Genomic DNA, 27,373 nt, shown 5'->3' with positions numbered 1-27,373 from the left:
ATCTTTCTGTCTTTCTCTTTCACTTGATGCTATCTTCTGGACAGTAGACTTTGATTTTTATATTTTCAGTCCCTCCCTACATCTCAATGCACGATAGGCTGCCTGTGCTTCCAGGCCCCAAAGCCCCACTGACATCGGACTTTGCTTTCTAGCAGATCGAAAAAGCTTCTGCACAATCCACAGCACAGGCTATTTGAAAAGCTGGCCGCCCACAAAGATGGGGCTGGATGAAGACAACGAACCAGACAATGAGGGGTGTAATCTTAGCTGCCTTGTCGCCATCGGACGGCTGCACTCTCACATGGTTCCACAACCGGCAAATGGGGAAATCAGGGTGAAATCAATGGAATATGTCTCCCGGCACGCGATAGATGGGAAGTTTGTTTTTGTAGACCAGAGGTAAGAGTCTGCACGTTACCCTTGGACTGTCTTGGCAGCAGATTTTCAACCTTGAGTAAAGCAGAGCAGACTGGGCCATTGGCTGCCTTTCTTAAGGATAGAGAGGAGGAAGTGACGGGTGGATCTGCTGAAAAATGAGACCTAGTGGGTTATCATCATAAATACAGAAATTTTCTCCATGTCATTCTTGGGCAGGTAGAGACAGTGAAGTGGGGTGGCTTGATGTCCGTGGCTAAGAGAGAAATAATAGGCATAACATGCTATCTGAATCTATGGAGTGTTCCATTAATTACTGTAATGTGAGTTCTGGGATGTGGGACTTTGAAAAGATTATCTGGTCTTGAGCTATCAATACAGTAGTCATTGGCTATAGTAACCCCATATATTTAATCAATTAAAGTTAAAATGTGAATTTAAATTCCCCCAGCTCACTAACCACATTTCAAGTATCAGTAGTCACATGTGGCTTCCCTGGTGGCTCAGCTATAAAGAATCTGCCTGCCAGGGCAGGAGATGCAGGTTCAATCCATGGGTCAGGAGGATCCCCTGGAGAGGGGAATGGCACCCCACTCCAGTATTCTTGCCTGAGAAATCCCATAGACGGAGGAGCCTGGTAGGCTGCAGTCCATGGGATCACAAAGGATTGGATACAACTTAGCGACTAAACAGCAGCAACAGTGGCTAATGGTACCTGAACAGAACATTTCTGTCTTCACAAAAAGTTCTGCTGGACAACACTGATCTAGTCTGGTCTCATTCTTTATGGCTGATGAACAGAGGCTCAGCCTGAAGACCAGCCCCCTCCGAGATTCGTAACTCATTGGCCGTAGACCTGGGCTAAGAACCCAAATTTCCACTGCTCTCTGCTGCTTCCTTACAAGTATCCACAGGCTAGCAATTTTTCTGGCCACTGGAAATAGCCAGTCACTAAATACTAGAAAAGGAGGCAGCCGCTTCTCAAGGTCCCTGTGGGCCCCACGACTGGGGCTTCTGGTCACTCTGATAAAAAGCAGGCAGTAAATTGGAGAAGTTTTGACCTGGAGTTTAGAGTCCTATCACTTTTTTTTAATCTAAAAGTTACTACTTTTAAACCTAAAATTTGATGTCTTGTGCTAACAGCCCCTTTGAAAGTCTTTGCTTTCTCTCTCTGTTTTTATAACCCCGATTAAAGTCAGCTTCATGAGAAAGAACAAAACCCATGTAATAAGCCCTCTGAACCCCCCCAGCTTTGACCTTGTTTTCATTGGCTGTAGCAGGAGTCATCCACTGCAGAGATCTGTTAATTGTCTGAATGTTATTTTATTTAAAAAAAAATTTTTTTTCTCCCTTTTAGGGCAACAGCTATTTTGGCATATCTACCACAAGAACTTCTAGGCACGTCGTGTTATGAGTATTTCCACCAAGATGACATAGGACATCTCGCAGAATGTCATAGGCAAGGTTAGCTGCTGGGCTGTACACCAGTTCTGAAGTTTCAAGTGTCCTCCTTCTAGACATGTCCATGGACCCTTGCAGAGAAATCTGCCCCTGTGAGGTGGGAGTCAGCCAGCCCAGGGACCTGCAGGCCAGAATGTCTGGGAGGAGAGGGTGCTGCTCCTTCCCCCAGGCCTCATCTACCCCCTTCCAGATAACCGCCCACCCCGACTGCCTAGTAGATCTCTACATGGGCTGGAGCAATTTCTGGAAGGCACCTCTGGTTCAGAGGGTTTCCCTGGACTATGTAAAGATTTAGTGTGGCCCAAGCGGATCTAATTTCCTACAAATCCCTGCACCGCCTCCTGCATTTTCCTCTTGGTTAATGACGTGGCCACGTACATAGCCTCCTGAGACAGCAGCCAACATTGACTCCCTTCTTTACTCTTTCCTCCGTCGGAACTGTTCATTCATCTCAGCCATGCATCTCCAAGGAGGCCCCTTTCTGCCAAGCCCCTGATGCAGCCCTGGTACCCACCTGATAATTGTGATGGACTTGCCTCTGCCCCGCCAGTCCATCTTCTATTGCTGTCCCGCTTATGCTCTGACAGACTGAGCCTGACAGTCACATCTGTGCTCAAAACCCCCTGCGCAGTCACCTTTGACAGATGCTCAAGACCCTCCACGTCCTGGCCCTGAGCCACCTCCCCAGCTTCACCTCCCGACCCAGTCCCTGTCTGCAGAGGCCTTGTCCTCCAGACGCACTGACATCTCACTGTTCCCACTCCCACCCCAGGCCCTGCCACTCCTCGGGTAGCACTGGGTTCTTCCCTCCTTCCTTTTGGCAAACTTGTATTCACCCCTGAAGGCTCTGATCTCCTCTGCGTAGCTGTCCCTCATTCCTCTCCTGAGGGTGCAAGTCATATCCTGTCTCCTCTTTTATCTCCAGTACTTGGCACATGAAGCATACTTGCTACATGTTTGTTACATGAAAGAATGAGGTTTCCATGGGTGAGATGCCATCTGAATCCGGATGTCCTCAGGCTTTATGATGGGGAGATTACATGGTCCCTGTGGACTGAGCCGCCTTGTGTGGCATTCACTTCATAGATGAATCCAGCTAGATGTCTAGAATGCACTGTTATTTCCTTTATTTCATACACTCTGAATAGTGACAGGTTCACAACCCAACTGGAAGGCTCAGAAATCAGGCCCTCAGAAACACCCTCTTCTCTGAAGTGCCACCTCCCATGGCTTATTAAAGAGGGGATGGCCTTGAAGCCTGAGCGCATTTAGGATTTGGTTATTTTAATGCATTGTTCTGAGGAAACAGCAATGTTCCTGGTTTCTTTATATTTTCAGTTTTACAGACAAGAGAAAAGATTACCACTAATTGCTACAAGTTTAAAATCAAAGATGGTTCTTTCATCACACTGCGGAGTCGGTGGTTCAGTTTCATGAACCCTTGGACCAAGGAAGTAGAATACATTGTCTCCACGAACACCGTTGTTTTGTAAGTGTCTCTCCTATTTCAGAAGCTCCCTTGCTTCAAGGAGGAATGCCTTGGGCCCCTTACCTGGGAAAGGCGGTACAGGCAACAGCCAGTATCCCATCCTTTACTGTCATCTTGCTAATATCCTGTGAAGCCTCAGGACTGGCAGAAGCCAGAAGGTGGCTAACAAAGGACACGCTTCAGTACTCAGAACTCTCAGGCCCCCAGCTGCTGGAAAGGCTCTCGGAGACAGCAGCCTTTCCTTCCTGACAAAGCAGCCAGCCTTTGAGTTCAAAGGCTCACCAGCCCATACGGTCCTTGGCGGAGGAGGGATGGGGATCTGTGCTCCCCAGGCTGGTGGCCTGAGCACTCACCGCTGCGGAATGCCGCCTCTAAGGCTGCCAGCTGCTGGGCGAGCAGGGAAGGGAAGGCCCCTCTCTGCCGGCTGCTCCCCGCATCTCCTTCCTGGTGATGTGCAACCCCCCACCCGTAGGTAGAGCTGACTGAGGGGCTGCGGTCGGTGCCCTGCTGGCCGCCTGGAGAGGAGCCTCGTGGCAGCGGCGGTGGCCGCTGCATCACCACCCCCGCGGGACCGCACCCCGCGTGCGCTAGGAAGGCCAGAGCCCCGGACACTGTCTGCCGTGTCCTCTGACAGCGAGGAGATGCACTGAGTCGCTCAGACACTTCGTTTTCTGGCCTGTCCAGGTCCAGAGTGGACACCGGACACCTTGGCCAAGGTGAAAGGTGCGCAGTTCTGGGCGGGCCTGACTCACGTTTCCTTGTTGCTGGGATGTTCACAGAGCCAACGTCCTGGAAGGCGGGGACCCCAGCTTCCCGCAGCTCACAGCGTCCCCCCACAGCATGGACAGCATGCTGCCCTCTGGAGAAGGTAACTATGTGCCACCGGGGCTGGGGCTTGCCTGTGAGGAGCTGCTTGTGGCCACCACCCCCTGCCCCAGTGCTTGGGGTCCCCAGCCACCATATTCTGCGGAACAAGGCGGGGCCCTCGCGGGAGTGATCACTAAGGACGCTGTCATCTCACTTTCTCTGTTGAGCTTGAAATGCTGGAAACTTGGTTTTGCCTTTCCTGAGGCTGCCTGGACCCTGGAAGCCCATGAAATGGCCGGCTCCTGGCTGTGTGTGCCTTCCTCCCACTGTGTTGCCCAGCAGCTGTGATGTGAAGGGCTCTTCCGTCACGGCCACTGGCTCCTGAGGTGGGAGGGGGGTGTTGCCAGCACCGCGGGGTGAGCCGTGCCGGGCCGTCGCCTGGGCACCTGACTCCTTCCTGGGCCTGCCTCTGCTTGCATGGCTTCAGTCCCCATCTCTTCATCGATGAATCCTACATCCGGTCCCTCCAGGTCTGTTCCTCCAGCTGCCTCCTGGAGTCCCAAAGGAGGCACCTATAACTCAGCATGTCCACGTCGGTTTTCGGTACAAGAGCAGCCCCCAACCCCCAACCTGGTTGGTTAAGCCAGAAGCCATGACTCCTACCGCTCTCCCATTATATGGAAACACGAAATCCTGCCCCTTCTATCTTTAAACCTCCCCATCACCACCTTCCCCATCTGTTGCCTGGATTATTGCAGGTAATTTCCCAGCCCTAGTCGCACGCTCCCCACTCTGCGCCCCTGTCCTCCACTACAGCTCGCTCCTGTGCAGCTCCTCTGAACCTCTCAGTAACCCCCATCTGAGGCAGTCCTTTGGTTATCCCCCGTGGGTACGGCTCAGATCTGTTAGGGTGGCATCCAGGGCCCTTCCTGGTCTGACCGGTATCTGCTTCTCCATTTCATCGCTCGCTCACTCCGTCGTCATCGCACTGAGTTTCTTGGTGTCATCTCCCAAGCTGTGCCCTCTTCAGTGCTCTTGTGTGCACTGGTGGCTGTGCCTGGAATGCTTTCCCTTCCTTTCCTCTCTGCCACCCTGATTTGTGCTCCTCTCACAAGACTCAGCTCAGTTAATCTCTTCCAGGAAATTGCACCTGGCCCCCCTGAATGCCTGGTGCCGCCCTGTCAAAGTTATCACAGTGTGCTCCAGCCCTTGTCTGTCTTACGTGTCTCCCTCTTAGACTGTGAGCTCCTTGAGGGCAGGGATGCCGACTTAATCTCTGTGCCCCTGGCCTGCAGCACAGTGGTGTTCAGTAAATGTATGTGGCGTGCATGAGTAAGTAGAGGCTATATATCAACATGTCTGATCCTGGAAGGAAACGTGAGCTTTTTCCTGCTGGAATGCCCTTTCCTGAAAAGCCATGGCTCTAGTGTCCTTCAGGCACAACCCTAAGGTTGAACGTCAATGGATCATGGGAAGAACTTGTTTTAATTCAACACGAAATAGGGTCTTCTCCCTCAGTTTTCCCCTTTCCGACTCTCAGATTCCTCTGTTGTAGGTGGCCCGAAGAGGATCCACCCCACTGTTCCAGGGATTCCAGGGGGAACCAGGGCTGGGGCAGGAAAAATAGGTCGAATGATTGCTGAGGAAATCATGGAAATCCACAGGCAAGTAACACCTAACTGTTCCCTTAAACCAGTGTTTTCCATGCTTCGGTATTTTGCCCCCCCTCCCCGCCGGAGATGATCTGTTGATGTCTGGAGACGGTTTTTGGTTGTCACAGCTGAGTGGGAGATTACTGCTAAACATCCAGGGGAGAGAGGACAGGGATGGTGCTTGCTAAACATTCTACAGGACGCAGGACAGCCCTCCCAACCCCTGACCTCTGAGAGAGAATTTTTCAGTCCAAAATGTCAGTAGTGTCGGGATTAAGAAGTAGTGCCTTTAAAAAGGCTAAACCTGAACAGGTCAGAGCTAAAGGGAACTCTAGGAGGCTCAACTTTATTACTTTGTGTACCACCCAAGGAGCTTTCCAGCAGATAGATGAGCACTAACATCACAGAGCTGCAGAAACAGAGCCCTGAACTGCCATGATCTGGGCCTGACACTTCCGGTCAAAAAGCTGCCTAGGATTAGTAATAGAGGCCAAGCTAATCAGCTCGTAATAGAAACTTGTGTGGGTGGGCCTTCTTTTCCATATGAAAGAGAAAGTAGTTTACCTGAGTTTGAGTCCTGGGCCTCTGTTTAGAAGAGTCACTCAACTTCTTGGACTCTTGATTTAAACCATAAAAGGAAGGCAATTATCTGTCTCCCCCAGATTGCTCTAGGACTGTGAGAGAACTCAGGAAAGTTCCTAGAACTGACATGTGGTGTCATGTAGCGACAGAAACTGACATGTGGTGAGTGCTCAAAAATTGTTAATTAAATCTAAGTCTTTAAGAGCAGTCAGAGTGGGAAGCAGTAATTATCAGTCCATTTGAATTTAGAGGAGGAGAGGGGGGAAACCAGGTCCTTGGGAATGCACACTTAATGGGACGTAATCAGAGGATCCCTGCTGCCACTGGATTGATCCTCTGAGAACTGGAAGCTGGCCTTGTTTTCTAATTGGCCGCAGAGGGGCTCTTATCCCAGTGGGGAGCACAGTTCTGTTGCAGCCCTTCAGGAAGGACGGATGTAGCTGCTTCAGTCTGTTTCAGGAAGGAGAGGTGGGTGGGGTGGTGTGCAGAGATAATGTGGTGCTGATCAGCCACTGTGTGCATATCCAGTGCTTTGCTTGAAACCATCCAAGAATAGTATAAAACAGCCCTTGAATCTTTGCGAATTCTATTTTCTTCATGATAAAAGCAAAAACGAAGATTCCTTGGGCAGAAGCAAACGAGGAAGGGTTTGAACTTGGCTTTAGCTGTTTTGTGATGAAGGTGTTTGGCCACTTCATGCGAAGAGTTGACTCATTGGAAAAGACTCTGATGCTGGGAGGGATTGGGGGCAGGAGGAGAAGGGGACGACAGAGGATGAGATGGCTGGATGGCATCACCGACTCGATGGACGTGAGTTTGAGTGAACTCCCGGAGTTGGTGATGGATAGGGAGGCCTGGCATGCTGCGATTCACAGGGTCACAAAGAGTCAGACACGACTGAACTGAACTGTGCATTCCTTCTAGAAAAGACAGCCATGCGCTCAAGTGGGCATGTGAGTGGCATATTCAGGATTGAAAAAAAAAAAAAAAAAGGCAGGCCACGTGCCTGGGCAGCTTCTTTGTAGGAAAGAACCACAGAGTTGTGATGGGAGATTGCTAAGAATTCTAAGAAATGATGCTGAGAAGTTGAGACTGGAAGAAAATGTGAAGACGCTGTGCATTGTAGAGTCCTGAGCAATGTATGTTAATAAGCCTCAAAGTTGGATTGGAATAGGAAGAGATGAAGGTGAGCATGCTTAACGACTCAAAATGAGGCCCACTCTAGAGTGATAATTGTGTCCAAAAGAGAAGTCAGTAATTTAAGGACTAGATATTGAAGATGAAGTAAGTAATGATGAAAAGGCAATTCCAAGATAGGGAAACTGGGGCAATAGTGGTTCCACAGGTGTAGGTGGGGGAAAGTAGGAGACATTGAATAATTTTTTCAATACGCAATTAGTAGTCATCCATGTGAGTGAAGAATACCTGGTGTATAGTTGTATCCTGCCTTTGAGGAGCTTATGGTCCAGGGAAGAGAGAGAGAGAGATCTTGTTTACTCAGAAATTACAGAACTAGGCAGTACAGCCAAGAGCCAAAAGTCTCCTGGGCAGTGGAGACCAGGGTCACCTAGCAGCTGCATTTATCCATCCATGCAGGTGCCAAGAGCCTGGTAGTCACACAGCTGCCATTCAGGTCAGACTCTAGCTGTGGTGCTAGGTCAAGGTCTCCCTTACTGAGGTTCTTCAGCTTGACAAGAGTTTATGTGGATTTATAGTTCTAAGGCTTTCCCTCTGTAAACCTACTATGCTGAGAAATAAGCTAGCTGAGAAGGGCTTGAACCCGTTTTTCATCACCTGTTTCCTTAGGCGATGACGGCTGCAACTGTAAGGCTAGTTTCTAGGCATGGCTGAGCTGCCCCAGCACCCTCCATCTCCTGAGTATTCACTAGCAAAGCAGTGTTTGTGGATTAGAGGATAAATCATTTGCTGTGGAGTCTAGTCCACCTATCAGAGATAAAAGTTGGACTTCTAAAGTTCTGCCAATCCACTCTGAGATCTGGCTGTGAGGAAATTGGCCACCTACTTGAAATTCACAAACCTGAAATCCAAACCTTAATCCGAGGGGTTTGTCAGTGAGAAGCTTGCCTCCAGGATTTTCTAGATCAGGTGCCAATGGGATAAATCCAGCTTATCACCTGTAAATAAAGCTTTATTGGAACACAGCTACACCCATTTGTTTGCATATGGTCTTGGCTTTTTTTTTTTCCAGCTATTGTGGCAGAGTTCAGTAGTTGTGACAGAGGCCATATAGCCTACAGAGCCTAAAATAATTACTCTCCTATCCTTTACTGAAGGCTTGCCAATCCCTATTCTAGATCTTCTCACCCCCATCCCTCAACACACACACTGCACTGGAAAAAAAGGAAAGGCAATGTAACTAACTCCTCTTTTCTCTGACAGGATAAGAGGGTCATCGCCTTCCAGCTGTGGCTCCAGCCCATTGAACATCACAAGTACACCTCCCCCTGATGCCTCTTCTCCAGGAGGCAAGAAGGTAGGGCTGATGACTCTTAGACTAAGGCCCTTCTTCATGTAGAGAGCTCTTGCCCAAGTTCTGAAATACTGGGAGTATGTAATTGTGGTTGCTGAAACAAGTAGGGCCCTTTTTTCCTCCTTGAAGTAAATGCATCTGTGTTAGGTGAGGCACAAAACACACCAGTGGACCAGGGAGGCTTGCTGACATCCTTAGAGGGTTTATCCCATGTGAGCAGAGGCAGGCAGAAAGAGATCATTGTAAGGATTGGAGAGCTGGTAGTCCATTGCATGGAAGGAGGAATTCAAGAGCTCCCATGAAGGAAGGATTCATGGGTATGTAAAATTACCTAGTTCTCTGCCAGGAGTCTTCAAGGGAGAAAGCATCATTAGTGTCTAGTGCAGGCCCTGGAAACAGTGATGCCAGTGGTGCTTTGGAAGGCAAGTCATGCCTGTGCAGCTGCAGAATACTTAGGGATCTGTCTGGTTTTCTCTGATGGGACAGCATTAAGTACAAGTAGTTCATCTGTTGCCAGCCCTAATGAAGAACTGACCAGAAGACTACATTATAAATAGTCTCAAACCAGTAATCTGTTTTCATTTCAATGTTAATTGTAAATCATAAATCTATTTATAGTGTCTGATGTTAACATAGGTTAGGATGACCCACCAGCATCTTGAGACATAAAGTCTTCCTTCCCCTATCTCCCAAAACATAGACACAAAGAAAGAATTTACCCAGATTGGACTCCTGAGGCACAAATTGTATCAAAAGCAGGGCATCGGTTTTCAAAACTTGGCCTCTCAGAGGCTCAGGTTACCGGGAGCTGCGGTGCTGCTAGGTAAGGGTGGGGCTTGGAAGGGGGCCAGCTGATAAGAAAGATAAGGCCAGGACTCCTCCTCCTACCGGGGTAGCTTCATTTCTGTTTCATGATGTGTGAGTCTGCCATAACAATTTTTATTTGGAAAAAGGTTTGAAAGCCATTAATGGGGAAGAGCACATTTGGAAGAGAGACCTGGGTTTGAAGCCTGCCTTTGCCATGCACTGGTGTGTGGCCTTGTATAATTTTTTAAGCCCTTGATTTCTCTATAATGAGGCTAATAATAGGCTAGGGCAGCCAGCATCTTTGCACATGAAGTCCTGTTATGAGAGAATATACATGGAAGTGCCTGGTTGGTACTGACTTGAGTATTGCATCCACAGATGAAGTCTGGCCTGGGCACAGCCCCCGCCACTGCTCATAGGCTGAGCTCTTAGCCATGTTTCGTTACACTGCTAGGTCCTTCTTCCATACTGGATCTACCATCTTAGTGTGGTATCCTTTTCTCTGGGTCTCAATTCAACTTTTAGGCACTTGACTTTCTGGTATTACCAAGAATCCCACTATTCTATTTTGGAAGGTCATCACTTCAGTGCTTAAATATTACTCAGATAACTTTCATATACAATCTCTCATTTTATCCTCACCACCTCATAGATGGCAAAATCCAGGCTACCAAATGGTATATGACTAGCCCAGAATTTAATAAGTATGGCCCCAAACTAAATTCAGGTGTCTTGACTTCTGATTCTCTTCATACCAACAACTGCCAGAGATCTGAAAGTATCCTGTGCATCACAGAGCCCAAGTATTTTTGAGGCATTTACGGAAAATGTTTCTTTTCCTTTGGACTTATAAAAGTGGATCTGAGAAGGAATTCTGAATGTATTCTGAGTCAGCAGCAGCAGAACTTATAAGAAGGGCATCTAAACAAGACAGAGTTTTAAAAGACAGCATTAGCTATATACCAAAGACACGAGACTAAAGATGGGCCCGGGCTTCCAACACTTCCCAGTCACTTTCAAACTGGGAAAGTCCAAAAATGAGTCATCTGGCCTGCCAGTTGTTTTAATTAAGGTCAAGTTAAAAGGGGTAAGGTTAGTGAGCCTCAGATTCCAGGAGATTCTGGACCTCCAGAGGCACCAAGGCAGGGTCAGATAAAGCCAAAGTTTCCTAAACATCATCTACGGTCTTCTGGTGGGGGTAAGGGAGGGGGGATCTTTTCAGGGGTCTGTGTGGTCAAAAGTATTTTCGTAACAATGCTAAAAGTTTTTTCTGATTGCGCTGTTATGTGAACTGACAGTGCAAAAGCAATGTTGGACAGAACTGCTGGTGCTTTTGCAAGAAATTAAGCCTGTGGCACCAAACTGTACTGACAGTCACTGTATTTCACCACCATATACCCGCAATAAAAAAAAAAAAAAACAATAAATTTAAAAGCCAGTTTCATTTAAGAATGTCCTTAATAAAGCAGTAAAATAATTTTATAAAATCCTTGAGTAAATCTTTTTAATAGTTACAGAATGAGACATGTGCTTAAAGCACTTATGCTGCACACAAAGTATGATGGTTGAATCAAGAAAAAGCACTTGTGTGACGGTGTAAGTTTTAAACTGAACCAATCAATCACTTTTTTCATAGGACACCATTTTTACTATGGCAAACTATGGTTTTTCAGACTTGGGTATTTAGCATACATTTTCTTGAAAATGAGTGAACCTGCAACTTCAAGGAAAAACAACTGGCAAGTGAGAACATTTTAGCTTTCAAGCAAAAGTTAGAATTTGGGAGAAAACTTGTGTCTGCTGCTTTGAGCCTGACTGCTTGCCAAAGCTTAAGATATTTCTGATCATAGGTAATATTAACAGTGGTCATGTTTTAACGTTATACAATGAAGTGTGTCAACATCTGGAAAATCTGCATGACTCAGTAAGCCAGTATTTTCCAAATGGCCAATATATTTCAGAATCGTGTGAAGGTAAAAAAAGATCCATCCTAAATACTAATATACACCAGTGGATTTTTACAGAGTACCAAAATTTCATTGATATGGTTTCAGATTCCACATTGTGCCTTTCTGATGCAATATCAAAGAAGAATACCACGGTTATTTGAAAAGGCCATTAAAGTGCCTCCTTTTTCCAACTGCCTGTTTATGAGAGGTCAGATTTTCTTCAGCTATGTACTTGAGACAGCATACCTAAACAGACTGAATGGAGAAGCAAGTGAGAATCCAATTAAATTCTGTTAGGCTAGACATTCAACTTGCAAAATATATGTGTATATATATATATATAAAATGATACTTCCAACTTTTATTTTAGAAAATCATTTTTTTTTCCATTAAAATGCTATTCATGTTCATGTGTAAAAAGTTTATTGTAACTTTTAGTGGTTTTAACTTCAGATATAGTAATACTGATAAATATAGCCTATATAAACAAAAGTTCTTTGGAGTCCTTAATCATTTTTAGAGTATAAAGTTTTTTAACACTTTTTCAGAAAGTTGAACTGTGGAAATAAAGTTGTAATGCCATCTACTGGCAAGGCCTGAAATCACTGCCTCTCCTGAAATCTAGCTGCTACCAGTTTCCTCACCCACATCCAGATACCTCTCAGAGGTGCTTTTCTGTGAGAATCGGTCATGGGAGGGTGAAGGGGGTAGACAGTTGAGGGAAGACAGAGTTCTTCTACTGAGGAGTGGTAGTAATATTCAGTATTTCTCAGTAGCCTCTCTGAGCTTAAGCCACTGGTAACTAATGATGATCTACTTCTAGTGTTCTGTGTTCATTTGTGATTCCTCAGAGCTGTGTCTCTTCCCAGTATAACCACCCTTTCTTACTGATTCTTCAGCAGCATCTGTTGCTATAAGGAATCTTACTCCCTAACAGGGGAGGGGCCCTGCCCACCTGAGTTCATTGGGATTTAGTCCAAGGTAATGAGTGCTCTAGGGATTTTATTCAGCCTTTTAATTGCTTGTGTGGGCTGAATCGAGTAGAGAATACTAGTGTGGGGGAGAGGTTTTCTCCTTACTGTGACCATTCCTAACAGTCTCTGGTATGAAATCATTCAATAAGAAACCGAAGCCACCTGAAGCTTTTTCTCCTCACCTTCCTCTTTTCAACGCAATTCATTTTCTTAGTGACACTGCGTAAAATACCGATTGAAACTGTTGATGACATGAAAACTTCACTTTTGTTTGTAGATTTTAAATGGAGGGACTCCAGACATTCCTTCCAGTGGCCTACTACCAGGGCAGGCTCAGGAGAACCCAGGTTATCCATATTCTGATAGCTCTTCTATTCTTGGTAAGTAGCATTATTACTTCTATTGCAGTGAGCTTGCAAAAAACATCTGGTATGACATCAGTTTTAAGAACTGAATGTACAAATCAGTTCTAGGTAAACTTGTTAAGAACAAAGTAAAGGTTTAAAATTTATTTAAATCTTTACTTCAAAGTTAAGTTTAATGGTTAGGTTCTGGTGGGGGTGTCTCTAGAATTCAAGAGGGGTTTCCGGCAGCCTGGACACAGGCTTTCTCCCAATGTGTGGAACATAGTATCTTCAGAGGGAGAGCTCATGGAGATTCAGACAGAACCTCTGAAAGGGTGATCAAAAAGCATTTCAGAGGGTATTGAAAGAAACTAAGCAATGAAGAGTTTGCTTCTCCCACTCGACCCATCTTTTTCTCTACCTCTCTCTCTAGATCTTTTCCCTCTAATCTCTGAAAGTGAAAGTCATTCAGTTGTGTCCGACTCTTTGCGGACTATACAGTCCATGGAATTCTCTAGGCCAGAATACTGGAGTGGGTAGCCTTTCCCTTCTCCTGGGGACCTTCCCAACCCAGGGATTGAACTCAGGTCTCCTGCATTGCAGGCGGATTCTTTACCTGCTCAGTCACAAGGGAAGCCCAGGAATACTGGAGTGGGCAGCCTATCCCTTCTGCAGTGGATATTCCTGACCCAGGAATCAAACTGGGGTCTCCTGCATGGTTTCCTTCTATAATTCTCTCCTTATAACTGGTTATATCAGAATATTAAATTGAGGTCAGCTCATACTTTTAATTTTTATTGAATTTAAGTAGTTCCTTCTTAAAAAGTTGGGTCTTTCAGCTGAAAAACACGAATATTTTTTTAAAAAATGGCAAATCAGCCTTCTTGCCCTACTGTTAAGTTTAACTTTCTTATTAAAAGTGTACTTAGGAACTGCTTACTAAAGTTAACCACTTACTAAAGTATCACTCACCAGTCTTTATCTCCTCCCACAGGTGAAAACCCTCACATAGGCATAGACATGATAGACAACGATCAAGGCTCAAGTAGTCCCAGTAATGATGAAGCAGCAATGGCTGTCATAATGAGCCTCTTGGAAGCAGATGCTGGACTTGGTGGCCCTGTTGACTTCAGTGACTTGCCATGGCCACTGTAAACACTATATGTTGCTTTGGCGACAGCTACAGTATCAAAGTGCATTACTGATGGAGTTATACAGTCTGTGAAGCTTACTGGATAAGGAGAGAACAGCTTTTATGTACTGTCTTCATAAAAGCCATCTCAGAGCCATTGATACAAGTCAATCTTAACTATGTGTAACTTCAGAAAAAGTGGAACTAAAGCCTGCTCCAGTGTTTCCTCATCATTGATTATTGGGCTAGCTGTGGATAGCTTGCATTAATTGTATATTTTGGATTCTGTTTGTGTTGAATTTTTTAATCATTGTGCACAGAAGCATCATTGGTAGCTTTTATATGCAAATGGTCATTTCAGATGTATGGTGTTTTTACACTACAAAGAAGTTCCCCATGTGGATATTTCTTATACTAATTGTATCATAAAACCGTTTATTCTTCCTTGTAAGAATCCTTTACTATAAATATGGGTTAAAGTATAATGTATTAGTTAAATATTTTTAATAAATGTTTCCCTTGTTCTATAAATATTGTTCACATTTCCCATAATTAAGGAAAAAATGCTATAGGGCTAGATCATTGATTTTCCAGGGTGGGTGTTTATGGATGATCCACACCAAAAACATTTACAGTGCCTTTCTGGTCTTCATAAAAATTCTAGGACATACATAATTTTCCTGTGTCACTTGTTTAGCTGTACTGTAATTTTAGTTTCTGTGAGAACAAATATTACTGTTTAAACACAAACTTCAAGTCCTCTGAAATTACAAACTCAAGATTAGAAAGAACAAACTAGCTTCTCTAATACAACTCTTCTCTATTACCAGTTGTATGGCTTCAGACATTAAGTGACCCCAGACTGAAAGCATCTAAATACTTCTGATTTCTTCCTGAACTAAGTCACAAAATATTAAAAAAGCAAAAACATGCATAAACAATTTGCTTGGCAGAATAGCACAGTATAATGAAGAAAGCACTGAACTAGTATCAGAATTTGGGTCTGAAACTTAAGGTTACTATAGAATCTAGTAAAAGTATTTTATCTTCGTATCAGGTTGCACTAGAAAATATTCCCTTTTCAGCTCTAATGACGTTTTGGATTTATAGTATATTTTAGTTAGTGGAGAATATAAGTGCCTCATCACACATGTATCAAACTGGAGTTCCTTGCGCTACTTCCTGGTTTCTAATTATACTGACACCAATAAAACAGGAAATCTGCAAAATATAAGACTGAAAGTCTGGTCAAGATGGTTATAAAGATCAGAAACATTAAAACAATGGAATTTTATTTTGATGAAAAACGAGTTTACAATCATTTAGTAAATGAAGAGCAAACACTTCATTTTCTTATCCCATAACTTTCAAAAAAATCATTAGTAAATAAATATCTGTGAACAGATTAAGGGTAAGGCAGACCGGATAATAACCCACCTCTGATGTTCACACTCCCTGCATGTGACACTTGAAAAGGATGAAAACGGCACTGAGATAACTGATAAGATATGGTTGAATCTCATCCTCATCATTTAAATAAGCCCAGTGATACTCATTTTTTGCTCATCATGGGCAGCAAACTATACACATTTTACTGAAGGAATACTTTGATAGAAGCACTTATTTAAATTATATTGTGCATCACAACTATAAAAATGGCTTGAACAGTTCCACTTAACCACCATTTATAAAGTGCAACTATATAATGTTCTACATTTTATCTGGGGTGTGATGAATATCAATCTAGACAAAGTACCCCAGCTGCCAATTTCCACCACTTCTGGAAAGATCTAGATGTGTGAAAAAGGACTGTCCCCCATACAAAGAACCAATTTCACAAACCTACTGGTAAACAAATACATTTATATAACTGGAACCTCAAGATGCTAGAGTTGTACTCATTTAAAAAACCATTCAGCTACCTTTGGTCTTTAAAAAAAGCCTACACTGCAATATCCTAAACATTGTTCTGTGCATCTCACAATGAAGAGAGTGGCCTTGCAGTGCAGGATGAGGAGAGTACAGCATCACTGTGAAGAGTAGCATGCTATGGTTTCAAGAAACATCACCGTCACAGCATCGGATTCTGTGCGTCAGGATCGAGGTCATTGTTGCCAGAAGGGGGGTGGATGGGTAGAATATCCAGCTCATCCACTTGCGGAGTCGGATGCATGACTACCAGCTGGTCCTGGGGAATGTCTGCGGCAGCGGCGGCAAGGTTGGTGATAGATTTACTCTTCACACACTGAAAGTCTACATGCCGGCTCTTTCCTTCTTCCTTCTCCCAAGACATTCGAATAAAGGGTCTTTGGACATAGTTGTAAATCACTTCAGGGCGGCCCCCAGGCCTTTTCTTTACTTTTTCTTTGTAGGTAGGATAACCTGAAGGAGAGAAGTTTTTAAAAACAGGATGTGCATACACACACCTATGCACGTGTGTGCGTGCACGCACTCACACACACACACACACACACGCACAGACACAGGTCCCCACATTCCTCATTCAATTTAACCTAAAGAGGGTTACTATAGTTCTTGAACAAAACATAGATTAAAATAAAGAAGGAAACCAATATTCTCTTTGGTCATTAATTCAACAGCAAGAAACTGATATCCTACTGATATAATTCACAAAACCTCTCACCAACCACCAGAAAAACTTTCAGAGAGCATAGTGGGGCTGGGTCCCTAATACAATGGGAAGAAATCCAGTGTATCATGGGCTCTGGTTGTGCACCTTGATATCCCTGATCTCTTCCCCACACAATTATTTGGCCTCAGGACCTGCAATTTACTGCCATATAAGCCTTCTACTTTCTTTAAACCTAAACCTCATCTTTACATCATTTTGGGTTTTTTCTTTCCTTTTTACTGTTCAAGTGGTGAGAAGCTATAGCGATCTCCAGCTTCACTGATTCCAGGTATTTCTGTGTCTAGGTCAACAAAGCCAATATTTTAACCTCTATATCATTTAAATGTTACTACTATGAACAATCAAGTTCATTCAGACTGGCAATTCCAAAGTAGCATGGACTAAAAAAAAAAAAAAAAAGTCGCCTGTCATTTCAGTAAATAGAAATGTTGTGGCCATCAAGTCATCTGCCCCTGCAGCCCACCCCTGACCCAACAGTGCCACTGAGGGGAATTCAGGGTGGAAAAATAGCCCTAGATAGTTAAGATGTGTATCAAAGGAATAATTTCAACAAGCTCAGACTCCTGCATTTCCCCAAAGGTAGAGAGGCACTAAAATCAATACTTGAGATGTCTGCTTTTTGTGATTAGCAGTAATCTTTTGATCATTTTTTTTCTCTTGTCCCAGCAAAAATTCCTACATATCCCAGCTTCTCCCTTACCTCCTTGGAACAGTTTCTCAGGGTAATCTGAGAGGCTATATCCAAGGCTACAATTGACAGTAAGGCCATTAAATAAAACATAATTCTGAACTTCCAAGTTGTACAACACTTTTTTTCAGTAGACACAGCTTTCCCCAGTAATTATACATCTTCCTTCTCTTAAATCATAGTCACTAAAGAGTAACAACTGGTAACAACCATCCCAGTCTTGGGAACATTTCAGTCATTTACCAGTATGGCAGTTTCTCTAAAGATACACCTTCCTTAGATGCTATCACAAGTTCCTTCTCTTTCCTACTAGCATGAATTGCTAGTTTAGACCAAGCACTGGCAAACATGTTCCATAAAGGGCCAGACAGTAAATACTTCAGGCGTGTGGGCCATATGGTCTTTATCACACCTATTCAACTATGCCATAATAAAATGAAATCAGCCATAGACAATGCATAAATTAATGAGTATGTTACAAGAAAACCTAATTTATAAAAAACAGGTAGTGAGTTGGATTTGGCCTATCGGCCACAGTTAAAATCAGAAAAAAAAAACAAAAAAAACAAAAAAAACACACCACCACCACCACACAGGCCTCACGTAGTCGGGGTTCAATTAAGGATTCCTGCATAGGAGTTTGTTATGCAGGCATCACTGGCAGCTAGTATATTTAGCCATGTGTGGAGTGTGTGTGTGGAGTGTGTGTGTGTGGGTGGGTGGGTGGGTGTGTGGTTGAGGTGAGGGAGGCACAGGGGTAAGCAGGGCCAACACCTTCTAAAGACCTTCTATAGAATGTCTTCTTCATTTCATACTTCCAATTACCATCTGAAGGGCAGCTCCAGAGGTCAGAAAGGTTTCCCTTTCTCTATTCCCTTGTCCCTGATTGCTCCAGGACTATTAGAAAGTCTTTAAATTCCCATCTCATTGTATTCCAATCTCTTCTCCACACTGAATCACCACTTTTTTTTTTCTTAACGCAAGTATAATCATATTACATCCTTGCTTTAGAACTACCAATGGTTTCTTCATGCTTAAAGGGGAAGGTCCATATTCCTTAGCACAGTGTATCAAGCTTTTTTAAACACAGTTCCAACCCACTTGTTATCAGTTCAAATACCTGCTAGGGGCCTGCTAAAGTAATTCCCCTTCCAGTTACAGTCTCTTTAGCTTTGAAACCAAGCAGCTAAAACTCACTGTTTGCAAAATGACAGAAGAGGACATATACTGGTGAAGCTAATGTGCCCTCTTTTTAAACCCCAAATTTCCTCCCCTCCCCTTCCTGCAAAGACCTCATTTCTGGTCATTCTTCCCTGTATGTCTCAGGAGTCCCTCATCATCATCTCCAACAGCTCATCTGATCACTGATCTGAATACCGTAATCTTTGTTATCACCATCACAAACACAGAAAGTACTATGCGCTAGGCACTATTTAAAGTGTTCTTCATGAATTAACTCATTCTACACTCACAGTAACCCTATAAAGTATGTATTAATACTGTCATTTTAGATGAGAAAACAAAGGCAAAAAAAAGTAAAGTGCCTTGTCCAAGGTCATACAGCTACTAAATCATAGGCTTTGAATACAAGCAATCTGGCTCCAGAACCTTTACTCATTACTCTAGGCCAAGGAAGATATTTTGTTTTTAGTATGGGCACTTTAAAATAAAAGAAGGATCTGAGGGTAGCACCTGTAAAAATTCATTTAAATCACAAGGTAAAAAGCAATCTAAAAAGTTTGCATTTAAGTAAGATGAAGTACATGGACATTCAATTCAATTTGAAAATAAGCTATTATCATACCTTAAGACACCTTAAGACATATAGTAATCATGATCACAGCCCAACAGAGCTAAAATCTAATACTTTTTGAAAATTCATGTAAAAAGAGTGATGCTGGTGGTTTAGTTGCTAAGTCGTGTCTGAGTCTTGCGACCCATGGACTGTAGCCCGCCGGGCTCCTCTGACCATAGGATTTTCTAGGTAAAATCTTGGAAAATTAGTGGCTAAACCACCACCATCAGTTTTTACATGAATTTTCAAAAAAGTACTAGAGATCACAATTACTATTAGGCAAAGAGTCCTGTCATCTCTTACGGGAGTATACACATGTGTGCCAAACACACTACATGGGCTTAGTGAAAAATGCATTAAGTAGAGTGATGGCAGAAAAGACAAATTCATCTTTCTATATTTCCAGAGAATCTTACAGAATAAATACTAATCTTTAAGGGCCTTCTATTTCTCTTCTCAGATAAAGAAAGCTGACTTTTGTTATTTGTTTACTGCATGAGCATTCAGTAATCATTTGTCTGAAATTTTCTCAAAATATTCAAAATATAATCTCAATGGGATCCAGCTTTTAAACCTTGCTGGTTCCAAAAGATTAATTAAAAAAAAAAAGTGAAAATGTCTTACCTTCTATTCCCAGTCTAATCTTCTTAAGACCCCTCTCCTTCAAAACCGATTTGGCCACATCTCTGTTTTCAATGTACTTGAAAAATCTATATAATTTTGTGCTATAAATAACTGGAAACAAAGAGACAAAAATATTTTCTTATTAAAATCAAAGTACTTAGAGATGACTCAAGCTTATTTATCTTGATCATCAAAGGGGCCTGACAACCCTAAAAGCCCAAATAATGGATGCAGTGATGCCAAAGGATGACTAGCCAACATGACAGGACAATTCAGTACAGTTAATATAGAAGCAAATGTCTACATAAGATGAAACAAGAAAAGCTTTAATAACCAATCAGGTAACCCAATCCATAGGAAGACTCTCCTTCTGAAAGATATATCATACACAGACTTACTGGAATGGGGTCTGCCCCAATTTCTTCAAATAAAGAGAATCAAAAAAAGGTATCAGTATCACATCATTATCAAGCAGGCAAAGTAAAAGACTGCTCGGATGCCTACAAGGCCTCATCTGGAGGGGAAAAAACTGCTTTGTCAGAAAGTACAAAATGGATACATCTTACATTTCATGGATTGAGCAACTATTAATAATTCCCCCAAAAGGCAAAGACCCTCCCCACAAATTGTTTTCCATTCAGGCGAACAGCCCCATTTAATACTGATGTTAAAAATGGCAGATTCGAGCATGTTCTGCCTAGGTTAGTCTGTTTAGAGCAAACTGGTTTTGCAAAGGACAGACACTCCACTGACAACATGTTGAGTCTTCCAAATGTGCTGGGCACTTCAGGGAGTTAGACTGATGGACCTTCCTCGCCTTCTCTCTTTCAGGTGGAGTTATCTCCCTTAAAAGGTGAACTGCAAAGGTTTTTTCAAAAAAAGAAAAACACACTCACAAACCAAACATGCTGGTTTAAGAGCCAATAAAAGGAAAAAACGTACACAGAAGCTATTCACGGGGTAAAAGTTGTGATTATTACCACATCCTTAAGATTACTGACACTTTAAGATAAAGATTTTTTTTGACATTTCAGAATGGGTAGTGTATGTCACTCTTAGGAAAATCAGCCTGAAGAAATAGGCTATCTCTTATCTCCTCAAATGTTATCTTGTTTAGGTTGGAACATCTTGGCATAAAATGATACATATTTAGACAAATTAAATAAAAATGCTTCCAGTCCTTTTAAACTTCAAAGTTCAAGAAAAGAAACAAAAAAAAACAAACCAAAAAAACACTGAAATGAAAAGCTCAATAACTAAAAAGGAAAAGCCAGGTCTAATATTATTCCTCTATCACTATAATGTCACTCTGTGCTCTACGGTTGGCCCTCCTCTCTTGAAGTCAAACTTTCTGAAAACTAAAGCTCAACTTTTTATTCCACATATTATAGAAAACCATGGACAGCAAAAAGCCTAGGAATGAGGAAACAGCAACATTTTATTACTGCAGCTGTCCACAAAAGAATCACAGTACTCATTCAAGTGTTATCATGCAAAGGAAACGTCTCAAATGTAAATTCTGAAAACTACTACCATACTCTGTGTTGAAATAATCATCTGAAAATCTTTGGAATTAAAATTAAAAAAGCATACCACTTGAAAGTCTGCTTTATTTTTAGAAAAGGGTAAATAAAATGGAAAAACCAGATAAATCCTGTTCTTGAATCACTCTTTTACCTGTAATTTTTTCTCAATCTATGGAACTGTTCAAAAATACTATATTGGGCTCACCAAAAAACAAACATTCAAACAAACAAAATCAATATGATATATACTTTCTAACAGAAAAAAAAAAATCAAAGGTTCTAATTAGAAGTTTAGAAGTACAGTAAGAAAAAACTCACTGCTGCTCAAGTTGTGCTGTTTTAACCAAAAATACCTAAAGTTCCACAAAGCTTTCAGAAGAGTCATGTATTCTCCAAGAACACATGTGACATTAAAAAAGGAATGTCTTAGAACTTAAAAGTCATCCTTGTTATCAGTGAGTTGAAGCTTCTTATTTTATATACAAATAAAAATTCATCTCTATAAGAAACAGCTCTATTTTTCATTATCTACTATTCCAGGATCTATTTCTCTTGGATGCTTCTAAATGCCAAAAAACAACAACAACAAAAAAAACTAAGGTCTGGATACTCAACAAAGAGCAAACCATTTCTGTGCATGACATGGGTGAATACACTTTTTCTGTAAAGGGCCGTATAGTAAATACTTTGGGCTTTGCTAGCCATGCGGTCTTCATTCCAACTACTCATCTCAGCTATTGTAGCGCAAAAGCAGCCATAGACAATACGTGAAACTTAATTCATAAAAACAGGCAAAAGGCTGGATTTGGCCCACAGGCTGTAGTTTGTCCACTCCTGGTATAAGAAAGAGTTCAGAAAACTTTCTTTATAAAAACTGTCCTTTAATCAATATTATAAACGATAAAGAGAAAATCTGTGGTGATTTAAGAGAGAAAATATACCACAGTACATACTTTGTGAATATTCTTCTCCCATCTGTGGTGGATACTCTTCATCCCAATCAACAACATCATCGTCTGTAAGCACGACTATGTGGCATTCGCGTTCCCCACTCTGGGCACTGGCTACCATGAGAGGCAGGATCATTTCTTCCAAGTAAAATTCGAACTGTCTGCGAGCACCATCATTTGACAACTCATGCATTAGGGCACCTGAAATAAAACCCACAAAAATAACTTCGCTTTAGGGGTGACTGATAAGTAAAAGAAGAGCAGAAATAACAAACACATAAACAAAACACAAATTAGTTCAGCATCTACTTCAGGACCCTGTAGATAATACAATGGTTATTCTTTAGTCACTAAAACTTTTCTCAGCAAGAGTTCTTATGGAACTGCAGAATGTTATAGCAAGAAGGGCCAATTAAAGTCATCCAACAAAAGCCTCTTCACTTTACACATCATGAAGCAATCTGCCTAAGGTTACAAAACTAATTTTCAAAGTCAGAATTAAATCCACCCTCTTGACTCTATTCTCAGTCCAGGTTATTTTTCACTACATCATTTTGTCTTCAATCAATGTATGTGGTTATATTTTAAAGTATATTCTAAGGATATTTTTGCAGATTATCCATATGAAATAAAATAGTCCCCACAGTCCACTTCCCACATTTTCTTTCTCAGAAAATTATTTACAAACAACACTGATATTACTGTGTAGGAAGCAGAGTAAGATGAAAAGGGTCACTTGACTTGGGAATAAGGATGGCAAAAGATCAAGCAAAATACAGCATGGTACAGGAATTACCACTGGAGAAGGAAATGGCACCCCACTCCAGTATTCTTTCCTGGAAAACCCCATGGACAGAGGAGTCTGGCAGGCTACAGTTCACGGGGTCGCAAAGAGTCAGACATGAGTGAGCACACAGGAATCACATAGCTATGTGACCCTAGAACTGAGAGGAATGAAAGATACACTTCACCTGACCTTTCTTCTGACATAACAAACAACTTTAACTTTCCAAATACACAGTCACAAACTCACCTGCACCAACCTGCTGCTGCTGCTGCTAAATCACTTCAGTCGTGTCTGACTCTGTGTGACCCCATAGACAGCAGCCCACCAGGCTCCCCCGCCCCTGGGATTCTCCAGGCAAGAACACTGGAGTGGGTCCTAATCATTTTTATTTTATTCCTATTTCATTGGCAACGTCTGATTTCTTATCTAGGGATCTATTACCTCAGGAACTACCAGGACAGTGAGAGAAGACACTAAAACTCAAATCTATAATCTCCCAAATCAGAGTTTTTTTCCTCTCTACAACATGTTACTTAGTAACTATTAATATAATAAACAATTAAATAATTAACTATGTTATTATTATTTAGCCATGTCTCTCTCTAGGCTGCATATTTCCATTATGATTTTTTTTAATTCCCTTTATAGGTAAATTCTTATACATATAAATACATTCTCTTATATAGTCTCCAAATGACGTCTGGATTGTTAAAGAAAATGAATATCTTTAAAAAAAAATTTTACTGAAGTAAAAAAATTTTACTGATTTACAATGTTAATTTCTGCTGTACAGCAAAATGATTTAGTTATACATATAATGTTTTTCTAATTCTTTTCCATTATATCACAGAATATTGAATACAGTTGCCTGTGCTATACAGTGAGTGAATGAAATTGCTCAGTTGTGTCTGACTCTTTGTGACCCCATGGACTGTAGCCTACCAGGCTTTTCCATCCATGGGATTCTCCAGGCAAGAGTACTGGAGTGGGTTACCATTTCCTTCTCCAGGGGTCTTCCTGACCCAGGGATCGAACCCGGGTCTCCCGCATTGGAGGCAGATGCTTTAACCTCTGAGCCACCAGGGAAGCCCATGCTATACAGTAGTTTTTTCTTTTTTATCTATCCTGTATGTATGTGTGTGTGTGTGTGTGTGTGTGTGTGTGTGTGTGTGTATTAGTTTGTATCTACTAATCCCAAATTCCCAGTCCTTCCGTCCCTACCCCCCTCCCCTCTGACAACCAAAAGTCTGTTCTCTATGTCTTGAGTCTGCTTCTGTGTCATAGGTATGTTTGTGTCCTATTTTAGATTCTACAAATAAGTGATATCATATGGTATTTGTCTTTCTCTTACTTCACTTTATATGATAACCTGTAGGTTCATCCATGTTGCTGTAAATGGCATTATTTCATTCTTTTTATGGCTAAGTAATATTCCATTGTGTGTTTATATGCTCACAAGAACACACAAACCATATCTTCTTTATCCATTGCTGTGTACTGATAGACATTTAGATTGTTTCCATGTCTTGGCTATCATAAACAGTGCTGCTATGAACATGGGGTACCTACAGTTTTGTCTGGATATATGCCCTGGAGTGGGATTGCTGGATCATATGGCAACTCTGCTTTCAGTTTTTTGAGGAACCTCCATACTGCTCTCCATACTAACTACACCAATTTACATTCCCACCAACACTGTTAAGAGGGTCTCCTTTTCTCTATAGCCTCTCCAGCATTTATTATTTATAGACTTTAAAGATGGCCATTCTGACCAGTGTGAGGTCATTATAGTTTGATTTGCATTTCTCTAATAAACACTCTCATCACTAAGATTTGGTATCATTATCCCTGGTTTTCTTTCTCCTTTCTGGCTGCTGTTCTTCAGTCACCTTTTTCAATTTTTTCTCCTCTAGCTGGCCATTCAGTTCAGTTGCTCAGTCTTGTCCAACTCTTTGTGACCCCATGGACTACAGCACACCAGGCTTCCCTGTCCATCACCAACTCCCAGACCTTGCTCAAACCCATGTCCATCGAGTCAGTGATGCCATCCAACCATCTCCTCCTCTATCATCCCCTTCACCTCTTGCCTTCGACCTTTCCCAGCATCAGGGTCTTTTCCAGTAAGTCAGTTCTTCACATCAGGTGGCCAAAGTATTGGAGCTTCAGCATCAGTCCTTCCAATGAATATTCAGGGCTGATTTCCTTTAGGAAATTATCTAAATATTTCCTAAATATTTAGCTGGCCATTATATATTGATATTTCACAGGGAAGTTCTAGGTAGGTTCTTTATTTTCTCTCACCTTAAGCTGACAATTCTCAAATTTATTCTACTAATTCTGCCTGCTATATTCCAGATGCATTGTATTCAAACTGCCTCCTGAAATCTCCACTAGGATGCCCTTTCACAGGCATCTCAAACTCAATATATTCCAAGTTGAACTTAATCATTTCAGTCTCTCTCTGCAGTTTTTCAAATGAGTAAATGGCATCACCAAGCACTCAAGTTCTCAGAACCATGTCAGATGAATATTAGTCATATGACAGTCTTGTAAATATTTGTAAAATAAATAAATATTTGATTCCTCTTTCATCTCTTAACCATTCCTCAAGCTCTATTAAGTCCACATCTTAAATACATCTTGAACTGTGCTATTTCTTTCTCTGAAAGATGCTATTTTCCAAAGATAGCTAAAAAGTTTCTCATGCCACATACTTTTCTGCAATGGGACTTTGATATTTCCTCCCAGTAGGAGAAGTCCAATTCCTCTCCCCTTCAATTTAGGCTGGTTATACTGACTTGCTTGTAACTAGGGGAGCACAGCAGAGGTGATGGGTACATGACCTGTGGTTCTGCCTTGGTCTTGGGAATGCTTGCTCTTCAGATGCTTCCTCTCTGATCCAGTCTCCAGGCTTGAGGCCACATGAAGAGGTCACATGTAGATACTCTGTTTGACAATCCTCACTGAACCCAGCCTTACAGTTGTCCCACTGTAAAACTCATCAGCTGCTTTTGCCTTCATTTTCTCCACAGTAGCCCAAAAAATACAAATAGACGTCTCTAGTTTAAACCTTTCATGGCTTGTGCTATCTCAGAAAAAAGTCCCAAATCCTCAACCTGGTCCTTAAGCCTGTTATGTGAAAAAGGAGGTTATAGATCAGTGTCTACAATACTTAAAAAAATTTTTTTTCTTTAAATACTATTGATAGTATTTAAAGAAAAATACTTTAAATTCTGATGACTCCCACATATAAATATCTAGTCCACATTTCTCTCTTTAGACATGTATACCCAATGTTCTGCTCAGCATTTCCACTTGAATGTCTAACAGGTATTTCAAACTTAGGTCCAAAGCCAAGCTTTTAAGTATTTGCCCCCATGAAGTCTTCCCCCATTTCAATCAATGGTTAACTCCATACTTCTAGATAGTTTAAGTACTATTCTCTCTTTTCAGCCTCATATTCAAATCAACACGTAAATCCTTACAACTCTCCCATCCAATATATTCAGAATTTGATCATTTCGCATTGCTTCCACCTTAATTTAAGCCACCATCATCTCTTACCTAAATTATGATAACAGTTTCCTAATTCCCTCTTTGTGTCTACCTTAGTTCCCCCTGCAGTCCATCTCCAACCCAAGAGCCAAGAGTGGTTCTTTTAAAATATATATCACATCAGGAATACACCACTGCATGACTCTAATCAGTGAATTCTGTGTGAACAGTGTGCCCATGAAATGGTAAAACATGGCATCCTTACAGATCATATCACTTCTCTGTTAAAAAGCCTTTGATGGCTTCCTATCTCACTCAGTAAAGTCAGAAGATAAAGGCGCTATGCCACCTCATTTCCCACTACTGACACCCTCACTCACTCTACTCCAACTCCTCTTTGCTGCTCTCGAACTTACCAGGCAAACTGCTTCAACACTTGCTCTCATTGTTAACCTCTGCTTGAAATTTACTTCAATTTTCCTCTGCAATGAAGGCCTCTCAAACTACTCTTTATCCCTTTGCCTTTCTTCTCCCTCCTCAGCACATATCACTGTCTATCATATCACGTTATTTGTTCATGTTACTTGCTTACCTCGTCTGTGGGCTGTGTCCCCCGAAAGAGTGAGAGTTCCATTAGAACAGGAAGTTTTGCCTGGTTTGTTCCTGCTGCATCCCCCAAACTTAGCACAGGACTTGGTACAGAATGAACAGTTAATAAAACACTTAACTAGTTTTGTTTTCTCCCTATCCTCTGGCCTTATGTCTCATCACTCAAACACTATCTCTTCCAAT

The 27,373-nt window shown here is 42.1% G+C and overlaps 2 protein-coding genes across 26 annotated transcripts in view; one reads left to right on the top strand and one right to left on the bottom strand.

Moving 5' to 3' along the window:
- Positions 1-14,594, top strand: part of BMAL1 (basic helix-loop-helix ARNT like 1) — a 110,176-nt gene extending 95,582 nt beyond the window's left edge. For 7 of the 12 annotated variants that reach the window (XM_060399249.1, XM_027978984.3, XM_042232602.2 and 4 more), the window contains 8 exons: positions 153-399; positions 1,733-1,839; positions 3,175-3,325; positions 4,105-4,193; positions 5,688-5,796; positions 8,767-8,860; positions 12,865-12,967; positions 13,926-14,594. In XM_060399249.1, the coding sequence (XP_060255232.1) occupies positions 153-399; positions 1,733-1,839; positions 3,175-3,325; positions 4,105-4,193; positions 5,688-5,796; positions 8,767-8,860; positions 12,865-12,967; positions 13,926-14,086 (1,061 nt within the window). In that variant the 3' untranslated portion in view covers positions 14,087-14,594. 12 annotated transcript variants of the gene reach the window in all.
- A 740-nt stretch (positions 14,595-15,334) lies between these two features.
- The window catches only part of BTBD10 (BTB domain containing 10), a 77,536-nt gene continuing 65,497 nt past the window's right edge, over positions 15,335-27,373 (bottom strand). For all 14 annotated transcript variants that reach the window (XM_042233033.1, XM_042233040.1, XM_042233035.1 and 11 more), the window contains 3 exons: positions 22,303-22,500; positions 19,824-19,934; positions 15,335-16,445 (listed from right to left, as the gene is read on the bottom strand). In XM_042233033.1, coding sequence (XP_042088967.1) covers positions 16,135-16,445; positions 19,824-19,934; positions 22,303-22,500 — 620 coding nt within the window. In that variant the 3' untranslated portion in view covers positions 15,335-16,134. The remainder of the gene's footprint in view (positions 16,446-19,823; positions 19,935-22,302; positions 22,501-27,373) is intronic.

This window comes from Ovis aries, chromosome 15 (genome assembly GCF_016772045.2).
Source record: "Ovis aries strain OAR_USU_Benz2616 breed Rambouillet chromosome 15, ARS-UI_Ramb_v3.0, whole genome shotgun sequence".
Classification (NCBI taxonomy): domain Eukaryota; kingdom Metazoa; phylum Chordata; class Mammalia; order Artiodactyla; family Bovidae; genus Ovis; species Ovis aries.
Note: the sequence above shows the minus strand (reverse complement) of the source record. Positions and strands in the feature narration are given on the sequence as shown.